General features: G+C 45.7%; 1 protein-coding gene across 1 annotated transcript in view; it reads left to right on the forward strand.

The window, feature by feature from the left end:
• The window catches only part of LOC106816937 (protein fantom-like), a 21,276-nt gene extending 8,665 nt beyond the window's left edge, over positions 1–12,611 (forward strand). Inside the window, exons 13-32 of the mRNA XM_014821586.1 lie at positions 213–281; positions 613–690; positions 1,346–1,461; positions 1,970–2,039; positions 2,527–2,656; positions 2,962–3,056; positions 3,356–3,515; positions 4,311–4,465; positions 5,457–5,582; positions 5,793–5,885; positions 6,273–6,557; positions 7,212–7,302; positions 7,538–7,635; positions 9,408–9,492; positions 9,737–9,900; positions 10,601–10,793; positions 11,288–11,372; positions 11,742–11,832; positions 11,989–12,031; positions 12,374–12,611. Of these exons, the coding sequence (XP_014677072.1) occupies positions 213–281; positions 613–690; positions 1,346–1,461; positions 1,970–2,039; positions 2,527–2,656; positions 2,962–3,056; positions 3,356–3,515; positions 4,311–4,465; positions 5,457–5,582; positions 5,793–5,885; positions 6,273–6,557; positions 7,212–7,302; positions 7,538–7,635; positions 9,408–9,492; positions 9,737–9,900; positions 10,601–10,793; positions 11,288–11,372; positions 11,742–11,832; positions 11,989–12,031; positions 12,374–12,492 (2,346 nt within the window). The 3' untranslated portion in view covers positions 12,493–12,611. The remainder of the gene's footprint in view (positions 1–212; positions 282–612; positions 691–1,345; positions 1,462–1,969; positions 2,040–2,526; positions 2,657–2,961; positions 3,057–3,355; positions 3,516–4,310; positions 4,466–5,456; positions 5,583–5,792; positions 5,886–6,272; positions 6,558–7,211; positions 7,303–7,537; positions 7,636–9,407; positions 9,493–9,736; positions 9,901–10,600; positions 10,794–11,287; positions 11,373–11,741; positions 11,833–11,988; positions 12,032–12,373) is intronic.
• The last annotated feature ends 1,035 nt before the right edge of the window (positions 12,612–13,646 follow it).

Raw genomic sequence — 13,646 nt, forward strand, 5'->3', positions numbered from 1 at the left:
CCTCCTTCCCTCCCTATCTCTCTCCCTTTTTCCCTCTCTGTCATATATATTCTGTTCTGTTATTGACTCTGGTAGCAAAAATTCATTTCAAATAGTTGCAATTTTATTCAGAACATTGAAGTCGCAACGATGAAAAAATAGTAGGACAATAAAATAAATAGTAAAAAAAAAGTAGACGATGAAAAAATGTCATCGTGACTGTATCGTTTCAGAAACTGGAGAAGCAGCTGCGTGATGTTGCCTATGGGACAATGCCAGTCAGGCTTCAGGATCAGCAACGGGTAAATTATTGAGGAGCGCCTACATTTCCATTATTTTCCGTAGTCAATTTCCGGATATATTGTCATTAGTGGAACTATGTCGGAATTAAACCTGAATCGTTTGAAAGCAAGGTTGTAATGTCGATAGCAGAGGTATAATAAGATAGAGAAACAAGAGAGCTAATGACAGAGAGATAAAAGGGAAAAATATAAGAACAATAAATAATGAAGATAAGAGAGTTGATTGAATTTCCATCGCAATGAGATTAGTTTTGTTAACACATTGTTTGCATGCATCATTCAGGCATAATGTAATTATTGAAGTTGCGTGATACTCTCTCATTTTATGCAGTCGAGTGACGTGGAAGACATTGATGAGACAGTGCAGCTAGAACGAGGAGAAAATCTGTTAGAAATACACATCAGCAAGGTAAGCATGAACCCTCACTGTGGGGCCTTTGGACCCAGGAGTAGAAATGAACTTTTGAACAAGGGAGTCCAGCCCTCAAAAAGAGGTAGTCCGCAGCAAAATGAGGGAGTTCGCAGCAAAATGAGGGAGTCCGCAGTCTGAGGTTCAAAACTAACGCATAACAATAACACGTGCTTATTTTGAAGATTTATGCAATGCACGTCTGCCAAATTTTCTTTGGATATTTGCTGAAAAAATATGGTAATCCCGCGAGGCCATTCTCTGGAACAAACTAGTTAGTGTAGCAGAATTTTCAGGGAGTCGCACGGACTCCTGCATATGTCAAATCAGGGAGTATTTGACTCCGGACTCCCGTTAATTTCGCACCCTGCGGACCCAAGCATCGCTCTAATTTCGAGGTTTCTTACAGTGGGCGTCAGGTTGTTTTTGCACCTCCCCCCATTTTACTGATGGTGTTCATCTGAGGACTACACCTGGTTTTCGTCCTCGAGACATCCTTAGCACATCTGACCGCCGAGCCCATCGTGAATTTTGCGCATCTCGCTTTGCACTGACGTATTTTTTTCCGGCCGACCTTTGTTTTTCAATCTCTTCTTTCTCTCGGAGCTTTTTGACGGAGCGTTTACGAGCTTTTTGCGTCTGTGTTTGCCGCTAGGTGGCGTTCACGGCGGAGGGATTGTCGGCGTTGGGCGACGGCGATCCGTCAACGTTTGTCACGTGGGAGTTCTTCGACTTTGAGCTGCAGTCGACTCCCGTGCTGAAGAGCTCGAGGTATGCCAGTATCGCCTGTGTGTGTGTGTGTGCATGCGTGCGTGCGTGCGTGCGGTGTGTACGTGTGTGTGCATGCGAGCTGCATTCGACGCCCGTGCTGAAGAGCTCGAGCAGTCGAGGTACGTCCGTGTAGGTGCCACGTCGTCTGTCTGTGTGTGCGTGCATGCGTGCGTGCGTGCGAGTGTGTTTGGGTGTGTTCATATGTGACCTGTTACGTGTTAAATCGATAGTGGAGTATGCGTGAAGATCTCAAAATGTGAAAATCACAGTGAAATATTAATTCATTTTCATAATTTCAATTCATAATACATTTTCATTTTTGAAACCTGTTTGTTATTGCAGATGTTTTTTGGTCATTTGTTTATGCATGAATGCACGGAATAATTCAGTTATTCTAACAATGGGAAATGTAGTGTAGTGGAAGGTTTGTAGTTGTATAGTATGGGGGTGATATAATTTTGTATTTGTTATGCTAACATAACTAATGTGGTTATGTTTCGGTTTTTAGGCCAGAATATGACTTCACTGCGCAATATGTGGTCAGAGTTGATGATTTCTTCCTGGCTTACATACAGAAGGTCAGTGTATTATTTCATGTGACTCATCCACGGTTTCACCCAGGTCTTTAACACACATTGGGCTCGACGTGCCTTCAAATCTGAAGCTAATTTGCGCCATCCTGTAAATCCTTTGACATGCCTCAGTTGCCTAATCGACTTCTAATCTTCGAATCTAACTTCTAGCTGCGTTTACTTTTGACAATCCCAGCACAGTCATGCTGTGTTTATGCAGCTTGATGTGTACTTCTCCAAACTGACACTCCCCATAAGTTTGCTTGTTCACAGTTGTCTGCTTTTGATATCAATTGCTTTCAATCGATACCACCCCCTTCTGGGCCTTCCGCCGGCCATCCATTAGAGAACACGTCATCTGGAATTATTAGGGAGAGCACCCTGTCATCCCTCGCAGTACATCTCACGTATGCTCTTGCCTACGAGTGCGTTTTGTGTTCCGCTCGTGTGATCAAAACTCAAAACACTGTCTTCTTCGTCGTCATGGATGCAGGAGGCCGTTGTCGTGGAGTTGCACCAGGCGCTCGGTACAGACTACCTCACACTGGCTGCATGCACGCTGAAACTAGCTAGCATATTGGACAAGTCTCAGGGGCGTCTACGCGGGACGGCTACACTCACAAGTACGTGCTTGAGCCTGCCACTGCTGCGCACTTTACCCCTCACTGGAATCTTCTCTATCCGTCCTCGGGTCCCCCCTCCTATTCCTTACTGGTACATCACCCCCACAGCTCCCCCTCCACCCCTTACTGGTACATCACCCCCACAGCTCCCCCTCCACCCCTTACTGTTAGTTTACCCCTCCCTGGTATGGCCTCTCATTCGTGTTAGTATCTATATAATCGAATGAACGATGAAAAATAAGTAATTCTCCATTTTAAATCAATGCAATGTCGATTAATCGATGCATCGATGTATTCTGATGCAGGCATACAAAATGGTGAACCTGCCCTCAACTATGGAATGCTGGAGTACTGGGTAAGACTGCGTGTGCCAATGGACCAAGCACTGCGCCTCTACAAGGTAATAATGACATTGCCATATTTACTCCACTGCTAATAATTTGAGAGTACATGTCCAAAAATTACTGAATTTGTACCGAGGTACATGAGCTTTATAATTAACGACGTAGTTTGTCTGATCTTGCCTTAGAAAATTCCATAAAAAAAAATCAGCCAAAAGAGAGCTTTCAGCTTAAGGAGCTTTAGTTTTTCGGTTAATAATAGTTTGTTAACGGGTGTTTATTTCATCGATGTGAGCACTTCGCTCACTAGTCATCTTAAGCCTATCGCAACCCTATAGCTCTGCATCCATCATTACAGGAGCGCAGCAAGGCACTGGGCTACCTGGGAGCAAACACGACGCAGACAGAGAGGGCACTGCGGGTGTTGGACGACGATGCGGCGTCCGTGCCGTCCGACAGCATCAATGAGCTGCACGTGCGAATCATCTGCTGCAGCACACTGCGCTCCCGCCAAGACGGTGAGAGAGGCAGGGGAGAGCAAACAAAAGAAAACAAAAGATGGGTGGAATGTGAGGAGGCAGAGAAGAAACACGAGAGAGTGAGAGAGACAGAGAGCAAGAGAAAGAGCGAGCGAGAGAGAGAGAGAGAGAGAGAGAGAGAGAGAGAGAGAGAGAGAGAGAGAGAGAGAGAGAGAGAGAGAGAGAGAGAGAGAGAGAGAGAGAGAGAGAGAGAGAGAGAGAGAGAGCGCGAGAGAGAGAGAGATGGAAAGAGAGAGAAAGCCAAGACCATAATAACGTTACAGTAACGACCATAATAACGTTACAGTAACGACCATAATAACGTTACAGTAACGACCATAATAACGTTACAGTAATGACCATAATAACGTTACAGTAACGACCATAATAACGTTACAGTAACGACCATAATAACGTTACAGTAACGACCATAATAATGACCATGATTTGTGAGAGAGGGCGCTGCAGTGCTGCAGCGCATTGTGTCATGACGCATCATTCCTACGTGATGTGCGAGTAGATATAACGCGTATAGATACTAACGGTGTCACTCTGAGATCAAGTGTTTTGTTAACGATACATGAGTGTTAGCAATAGCAGAAGAGGTATATTGACCAGTTATGGCCATCTTGGTTTAATGCCAACAGTTTTATCACCGTGTCATTTTGATGATCATGACAACAGCGGTCTGCAAGACGTGTGCTGCCACCTGTGTTTATTTTGTTACTTGATCATTATTATTATTATTTTTTCTTATATATTCTTTTCTATTTTTTTAATTTGCTGTTATTGCAGGCGTTCAGCCATCTCCCTACGTCGTGTACAAGTTCTATGACTTTGCCGATCACGACACAGCCATCATTCCATCGAGCAATAACCCGCAGTTTGCTGATCACATGACCTTCCCGGTGCCCGTCGACTGGGACCTCGACAGATATCTAAAATCTCAGGTGAGAAAATCTCAGGCTTGGCGAAGTGCCGCCATTTTGGTTAGACGTTCACCATTGGATCAGTTCATACTGGAGGAGTGATCGACTGTAGATGCGTGGAGTGTTGATTACGATTAAAATTTATGAATTCAAATCTCAGTTGGTTGAATCGCCATTTTGGTTACATGGTTCGCACAGTCCTTGAAAAGTCCTTGAATTTGAGGGGAGTCCTTGAAAAGTACTTGAATTTAGTAAATGTTGATTTTGTGCTTGAAAAGTCCTTGAATTTCATGAAAATGTTCTTGAACTTTTAGAATAAATCCTTGCCTGTAATAAAAAGAAATTTTGTACCATCAATAATGTGCAAACCTCAATAAAAATTGCGTTAAATGAGCTTAAAAAGCTATAGACACGATAGACAGTTAAATGATGATCACAAATTACAGTAAGTCACTAAAATCAGTCAGTAAATCAAGGTATGTTGTAGAAGAGACAGTGTTTAGAAGGGTTTATTAATGTGATCCAGGTAAGTTTTAGACGTGACATGCAGTGATTAAGAATGGGGTTATTAAATTAATCCAGGTATGTTTTGTTCCGTGTATGAATTCCGATAAAATGTCTGATAAAATGTCCTTGAATTTCCGATAAAATGTCCTTGAAAAGTCCTTGAAAAAAAATTCCCAGTCCTGTATGAACCATGGGTTAGATGTTCGCCATGGGATCAGTTCATACTGGAGAAGTGATCGACTGTAGATACGTGGAGTGTTGATTACGATTAAAATTTATTAATTAAAATTTCAATTAAGAAAACCTCAGGTTTGGTTAAGTGCCGCCATCTTGGTTAGGTGTTATTCATTGGATCAGTTCACACTAAAGGAGTGGTTGACAGATACTGTAGATACGCGAAGTATTGATGGGGTGCGTGTAGCCAGATTGAAAGGAGTTGAACTACTACACCATGGAGGAAAGTTTCGATGTCATATATGTGGCAACGATGGCGTGGTGTTTGCAGGAGCTGCGATGCTACGTGTTTGACGACACGGACGCGCAGCACGGCTCCTACCTCGGCGTCGCACGTGTGCCGCTGCTGCCCCTCGCTCACGACACCGCCGTCAGGGGCACCTTCCAGCTGACACAGGTAAGCCATGGGGCGCGAGAATCTATCCGTCCGACCTTGGATGATGTTGCTAGGTTGTTCGGTCGAGCGAAACTCCAGTCTATACACGGCGCACACGAATGTTATCGTCGTAGCAGCATGCCGTTAGCTACGCATTGCTTTTAGAATGTCCTGTCTAATCCTGTCTATGTATATAAGGTACATAATCTTTTCCACTTTTGTTTTTTTCAGGTGGACGGCGCTGTGACGGGAACCATGGACGTGTCGTTGAACTGGGAATTCACCTACATATCACCGCGCGCTTCCACTCAGACCGCTCCCCAGGTAGCGCCACATCCACGTGCGCGTTACGAGTCGCGTCGCCGTTTATCTGACGGAAGGTCACCGAGGGATACATGGTGACCTCTCGTCTCTAAGATGCTAACGAGACACTCACCTCTCTAGTTTCTCCTACCATAGCTCGCTGCTGCTGCCTTACATAACAGCGTATGCAGAACACTACAGGCGCGTGTTCACCCTGCGGGTATCGTGATCTCTGCAGGTGCTACTGACTCGCATCTTCTTGCGAGTTTCTCATTCTTCTCGCTTCATCGCTTTCTCGTACCATAACTCTCTAGCATTGTCCGACATAACAAGATATACTGCACTATGCAGAACACTACACTACAATACACGCGCGTGTTCACTCCGCGCGTATCGCAATCGTTGCAGGTGCTGGCGACGACTCCTCAGCTTCAGGAGCAAGCCGCGCTGCTGCCAGGGGAACGCAGCGAGCTGTCGCGCGCTGCCGTCGCCACCGGCTCGACGACGAACGCCGACCTTCTCGCTCCCGTCTCCGACCGCCGCGCGAGGCCGGACGTCGCCTCCCAGCGGGTGGCGCCACCGGCGGTCACGCCCCGCAAGGAGGCGCCAGCGGTTCCTCCTCCGTCGGCCCCGGAGTCTGCGAGCACGCCGATCGGGAAGCCACCTCCTGCTCCGAAGCCCAGGGATCACAAGGTGTGGCGTGCGCGTGACGCGACTGCAACGGCCGACATAGAAGTTGTCGGGAATGAAATTAGTCTTGATGTTAGTCTTGACGCTAGAACTTTTTCTCTTGGACCGCCGATGGAAACGTCGTGAGGTTACGAGAATGAAAAATCCTAGCAAATTTAGTCGTAGAATCATGAAACAGAATTCTGTCAACGGTCTACGAGGAAAGGTTCACATTCAGACTAATGTTGAGACTAATTTTGCTTCTGCCTATGGGCCCTTGGCTTAGTCTGTTTAAAAGTCATTCATGAAGTCATTAAGCCATTTGAGTAATTTAGTAAAGCAAATACAAGTATGTGCGCTGAATGGTCTTTTTCACAGAGAAACTCTTTCAGGTGGATGTAATGGTGTATTAGTTATATTATTGATCTGTAATTATTATTGACCCACTATTATTAGAGAGTTTGTTGGATATTATTTATCCATATTTAACTCTTTCACGCTTTCATGAATATGTCAGCAGCACCTATCAGTGTGATGATGTCATTCCCAAAACAGCATGTTTGCATATAAGTAAACAGCTTTGCACGATAAAGGGTCTCTTTAGAAGCGAGGGACAAACTTCAAACGGCTCATCATCACACATCGTAATAAACGCGTTCACTCTGGATTGTATTTCAGCCATCGCCAGCAAGAAGAAAGCTGATTCATGCAAAATCTAGTCTCATAGAGGAGGAAAATGAGATGGCTAGCTCAAGTACCACAGCCACGGGTAGGTTACGTGCAAGTGGAGCTGTGTCGACGGTAGTAGTAAACTGACAGCGCTGTTAATTCTAATACACCAAGTAACTTTGAGTACTTTGTTTTTCGTGCATATCATTGGCAAGTTGTAAATTATTTGCATCGATGGTAGTAAACGCCACTAATTCTAAAACACCAAGTAGCTTTGTGTACTTTGTGCGTATCATTGGCAAGTTGCAAATGATTTGCTCATTTACTTACATCAGCTGAAGTGAAGGTGGGGACGGGAAGCGCGAAGCCAGCCGTGGAGGAGAATGTTGATGATCTCATCGCAGCAGAGCTGGGAGAACCTCTCAGTACTACCGTAAGTGATTCGATGTTGCCGCAGGCGTAGCGAAGCCGAGCTCTACCGGTGCGTGAGCCGTAGTGAAGCGTAATCTTTCGCTTCTGCTACAGGGATGTATGAACAACATTGCTCTAGCTGTGTAGCCCTTCATTTCCGCTACAGGGATGTATGAACAACATTGCTCTACCCGGGTAGTCTACTACCCCATCGTAGCCCTTCATTCCACGCTACAGGGAGTGTTTGAACAACATAGTTCTACCCGCGTAGCCTTCTATTCTCCGCTTACAGGGATGTTATGAACCAATTACTGTCTCTACCCGCGTTAGCCCTTATTCCCGCTACAGGTGTGTTAAACAACTATCAGTTCTAGCTGTTGTAGCCCTTTCATTCTCTGCTACGAGGATGTGATGTAATCAACATTGCTCTTATGCTGTTGTTAGCCTTCCATATCCCACTACAGGGACTGTATGTAACACATCTGCTTCTAGCTGTTGTAGCCCTTCATTCTGCTACAGCGGTGATGCTAGAACACAGTAGGGCTTGCTACCCGTAGTAGTCTCATTCATTCCCGCTACAGGGATGTATGAACAACCATTTGGCTCTTACCTGTTTAGCCCTTACTTCCCGCTACAGGGAGTAGGAACAACGATGGGCTTCTACCTGTTGTGTTGCCCTTCGTTTGCCTTGCTACAGGGAATTGTTTAGGAAGGAACACTGGCTCTCACCCGCCGTAGCCCTTCATTCCCGCTCAGGAGTGTCATGGACCAACATCTGCTTCTCACCTGTGTGTAGCTTTTCATTCCCGTCTACGGGATGTATGACGCATAGTTCTACCCAGGTAGCCTTTCATCCCTGGCGTATCAGGGTGTATTTAACAAGCAGTCAGTTTCTATCCGCGTAAGCCCTTTCATTCTCCCCGTGTGACGGGGATGTAGGAACAACATTGCTTACGCTGTGTAGCCTTATTTCGCTTACAGGGTATGTATGGGGAAAACTACGTTCTACCCGTTGTATGCCATTCATTTCTGCCTTACAGGGATGTATGTATACCAACATTGCTCTAGCTGCTGTCCGCCCTTCATTCTGCTACAGGGATGTAGATACAACATTTGCTCTAGCTGTGTAGCCCGTTCATTGTGTTACAGGATGTACTCAACAACATTGCTGCTAGCTTGTGTAGCCCCTTGCATTGTCCGCTCAAGTGATGTGTGAACAACTATTGCTCTTAGCGTGATGTAGCCCTTCATTCCCGTTACGGAATGTAGGAACAACATTGCTCTACGCTTGTGAGCCCTTGTATTTCAATGAACAACATTGTTCTACCCGGGTAGCCCTTCATTCCCGCTACAGGGATGTGTGAACAACATAGTTCTACCCGGGTAGCCTTTCATTCCTGCTACAGGGATGTAGGAACAACATGGCTCTATCTGCATAGCCCTTCATTCCTGCTACAGGGATGTATATACAACATTGCTCTAGCAAGGTAGCTTTTCCCATCCTCTACTGGGATGTATCAACAACATAGCTCTGCCTGTGAGCCCTTCACTCTTGCCACAGGAATATACAAACAACATAGCTCTACTCATGTAGCCCTTCGCTCCAGCTACATGGATATATGAACCACATAGCTATACCTGCATAGCCCTTCGCTTCTGCTACAGGATCAGCTCCTATAATGTAATATTGGAGTCTTACCGCTGTACTTCTTCCCCCCCCCCTCCCACACACACACGCCCACTAATGATTACTGGTGTGTGTATGTTAATGGTGCCGCTGTTGTCACTTTATAGGTGGAGCTACCGGTAGATGGCGAGAAATCGGAGGAGAGTAAGCTCGCGGAAACTATAGTAGAAAGGTCGATCTCAGAAAAGTCGGGTGAGTGCTGATAGATTGTTGGCTGTGAGTGGCTGCGAAGGATTTAGCCCGAAGCTACTGCGACCTTGTATGTTTTATAATCTATTAAAAATAATCATGCCCCAAAATATTATCGAAATCGTTTCTGTCACCGTTTTCTGTTTTTGTTTATGTTCTAGTTTCGGCTCGCACTTCATTTCACGTTACTCATTTACGATATATTTTGTTTTTGATATATCGTGACACGCAATTGCATTGCTTCCAGATGAGGAGGAGGAGGAGGAGGAAGAAGAAGAAGAGGAGGAGGAGGACACGGAGGAGGGAGAGGTTCGGGCACCCCGGCCCTCCGCGCGTTCGCACCTCGCTCCCGTGCTGTCCAGTGACAGTGAGGGCCTCATCGTGTCACCTGCAGCGACCGCCAGACCCGAGGTAATGGCGACGATGGCGACGATGATGCATTATGATGGTGGTGTGAGAGCGTGAGCATGAGATGTCAGTGTGTCTCTCTCTCTTTCCCTCTCTCTTCCTCTCTGTCTGTCCCCCTCTCTCCCTCTCTCACGCTCACCCACCCTCTCTCTCTCCCCCTCTCACTCTCTCCCCCTCTCTCCCTCTCTCACGCTCACCCTCTCTCTCCCTCTCTCACTCTCTGTCTCTCTCTCCCTCTCGCTCTCTCACCCTCTCTCTCTCACCCTCTCTCTTTCTCACTCTCTCTCTCTCTCTCTCACTCCCCCTTCTCTCCCTCCCTCTCTCCCTCCCTCCCTCTCTCCCTCCCCCTCTCTCCCTCTCTCTCACCCTTTCTCCCTCTCCCGCTCTCTCTCCCTCTCTCTCCCTCTCTCTCCCTCTCTCTCCCGCTCTCTCTCTCTCTCCCACTCTCTCTCTATCCCCCTCTCTTTCTCTCACTCTTTGTCTCACCCTCTCTCTCTCACCCTCTCACTTACTCTCTCTCACTCTCTCTCTCTCTCTCTCCCCCTTCTCTCTCTCCCTCTCTCCCTCCCTCCCTCTCTCCCTCCCCCTCTCTCCCTCTCTCTCTCTCTCTCTCTCTCTCTCTCTCTCTCTCTCTCACACTCACCCTCTCTCTCACTCTCTCATGCTCACCCTCTCTCTCACTCTCTCTCTCTCCCACATGTAGATGTCTGATCGGGTCATCATCATTGTCTCTCACCTCACGCTGGACGAGAGCGCATCCGCTCACGTCGACCCGTCCGTCAAGCGTCTGTTCGTCGCCTATCAGTTCCTAAACGCGCCACCAGAGGAGCTGGAGACACCGTTCTCACTTCCAAAGCCTGAGCCACGCAAGCAGATCGCGTTCAACTTTCGAAAAGGTATTTAGACGGGGGGGGGGGGGCAAGGCAGGCGGCGCGCGTGTTCGTTGCTGGCATCTATATATCTCGCAACTTAAGTTTTAAGCTGTCTGTTGTTGTTGTTGTGGTTGTGGTTGTTATTGTTGTTGGTGGTAGTGGGGCTGGTGGTGATGATGGGAGAGATGGTGGTGACAGTGACGGCGGTGGCAGCCGTGATGTCTCTATTTGCTCAGTCAAGAGCTGTGAGAGGGCGCAAGTTACTATATGACTTACTTGTGTGAGGTGGTAATTAAGGGTAGTTCTTACTTAGAAAGGCGGCACTGATGATCAATCTTGTTATATGTGTATGTGTATGTTATGTTATGTTACAATCATGTTACGTGTGTGTATGTATGTTATGTTATGTTATGTTATGTTATCATGTTACACGTGTATATGTGAACAGAGTAGAGCGAGATGCTAGGTAGAAGTAAAGGCTGTGAATCATGTAACCCTTGTGCTTGCTGCTTTTGCAGTGTTCCACGTAGATCGGGAGAGTAACTATGAGAAGAGGCAGTACCTCGCCAGTATGCTACTACCAGACTCACTAGACAACGGAAAGTAAGTCCAACTTAATAATAATAACGATAATATTGTTGGAGATGATGTTGATGATGATGATGCTGATGTTGATGGTGATGCTGCTGCTGCTGCTGCTGCTGATGATGATGATGTGTCGTTGACGATGATGATGATGATGTTGATAATAATAGCTGATGCATTCATTAATAATTTCAAGGCTAATTTCAACTAAAATCAACTTTCTTCAATAATTTATCATCTATCATATCATCAATCGTGTATCATACCTTATAAACAAAATCATGCACAGTGGATGCATCGTTACGATCCTTAAACTTATCTTTACTGCATTCGATCAAATTTTTTACGCAGGACATATAACAAAGCGTGCGACGTTGTTTTTATTAGATTGACCTTCACAGTGGTTAGTGAGCCACCGGATGACAACCACAGTGCTGACTGTGAGGACATAGGTTATGCTAGCGTGGACTTCAACCAGGTGTGTGAACAAACGTATAATATCTACCCATAAAATATACGAGTGGAACACCCATTATGTTTCACAATTAAAATTGGCTGCATTTTCATAATAGAATTTGATCTTCACGGTGGAATAATTTAATCGTTTGCCAAAACTGTATTTCTTTTATTTCAGATGTTAGAAGATGGAAGTGACTTAATTGATAAAGATATTAAAAGTATGTATGATCAAAACTATACGATCTTGTGAACACATAATATATCAATGCATCACATAATATATCAATGAAGTCAACATAATCATAGTTTTTAAAAACTGCATGTGATTTTCTATGTTTAAGTTAAATAAGCACGTACATAACAAGTGCTATATACATTGGTAAATAATCGAAGATATTTTCCCTGTTTGATTTAATTAACATGATTTCTGTATACTTTCCACGCTGCTAGCAATCGGGCTATTCATTGATAAAACAATTACTAATGCACGCAATAGCAATCTGTCACACTACTCGGGTGGGAAACGTGGGCATGAATGGCTGGCTGCTGGTTGTTTTCAGTCTACGATGCTGACGATGACGATCGGAGCATCGGTGTGCTAAACGTCACTGTGGAGGCTGTCATGGCTCTGATGGCAGTCAAGTCTGAGATCGCACTCACTGATGAGGAGGCGACGTGACGACAGTGAGAGATATGGAGTCTGCGATCAGTGATGCTGATGACAGTGAGAGATATGGAGTCTGCGATCAGTGATGCTGATGACAGTGAGAGATATGGAGTCTGCGATCAGTGATGCTGATGACAATTGCGTGCTTCCATCGAGAATAGGACGTTTTAGACATATGGGAGGCATAAGGCCAGTGAACACGCGTTACTACACCGCGGACCAAATGGGCAAACATGTGGGTAAACGGGTTCCTGGAGTGCCGTATGACGCGAAGGAGAGGAGGTGGTGACGGGGTGACCAAGAGGCGGAAGTCGATCGCGGGCCTGCGGATCGGTAAATCACGACGGACGATCAGAAGGACCGTCACGTCTGGGGTAAGGGGTTAGAGGAACATTGATAAGCGTCAGTGGGGATGCGGTGAGGGCGTAGGGGTAGACGATGCCTCAGGGGTGAGCTAAGGGCCGTATGTTTGACAGCAGGCGCTTAATGTAAGGAGGACAGTGTTTGCGAATGAGGCAGAAAGGATCAAAAACTGCGAAGGACTCGTCACGGACGAGGGGTGGGTGTGGAGCGCTGAGTCACTACACGGCTCGCGACATGAATGACACATACTATATACTACGCTTACTATACGTGCCACACAGCTTCAGCGCTTTACATGGAAATCAGACTGTATCCTGAAGACGTACTGATCACATTTAATATAGCAACTTTCTATTAAACAGTCTAACTGTAGTGTAAATGAAGATTCTAATCACGAAATTATATTTTGATCGTGTTTCGTTTGAGGGCGACGGCGCGTGTTTAAGCTAACGGCTTTCATTTTTAAGAAAGTGTTGTTGCCGACGTTAATGTCTACATAATGTCGGATGGAATGAACACAAATACAAACGTTAACAAAAATGTTCAATGACGTCCATATATTTACATTAACACAAACGGGAGATACGCCTTATAGCAGGGACTTGACAGCACACGTTAACCTACGACGGTTACCTTACAAGTAAGTGTTTGTTCTCATGTCATTCACAAATAAACAACTCTACTCCTTATAAACACACCGGGACGGATACGTACACTACAGTAAACACCCGCATAAAAGAACCCGTGATTTTCTGTTTCAGGCTGAAGAGTTCTTTATATATATGGCATAGTGAGAAAATCAG

This window comes from Priapulus caudatus, unplaced genomic scaffold, assembly GCF_000485595.1.
Source record: "Priapulus caudatus unplaced genomic scaffold, Priapulus_caudatus-5.0.1 Scaffold1540, whole genome shotgun sequence".
Classification (NCBI taxonomy): domain Eukaryota; kingdom Metazoa; phylum Priapulida; class Priapulimorpha; order Priapulimorphida; family Priapulidae; genus Priapulus; species Priapulus caudatus.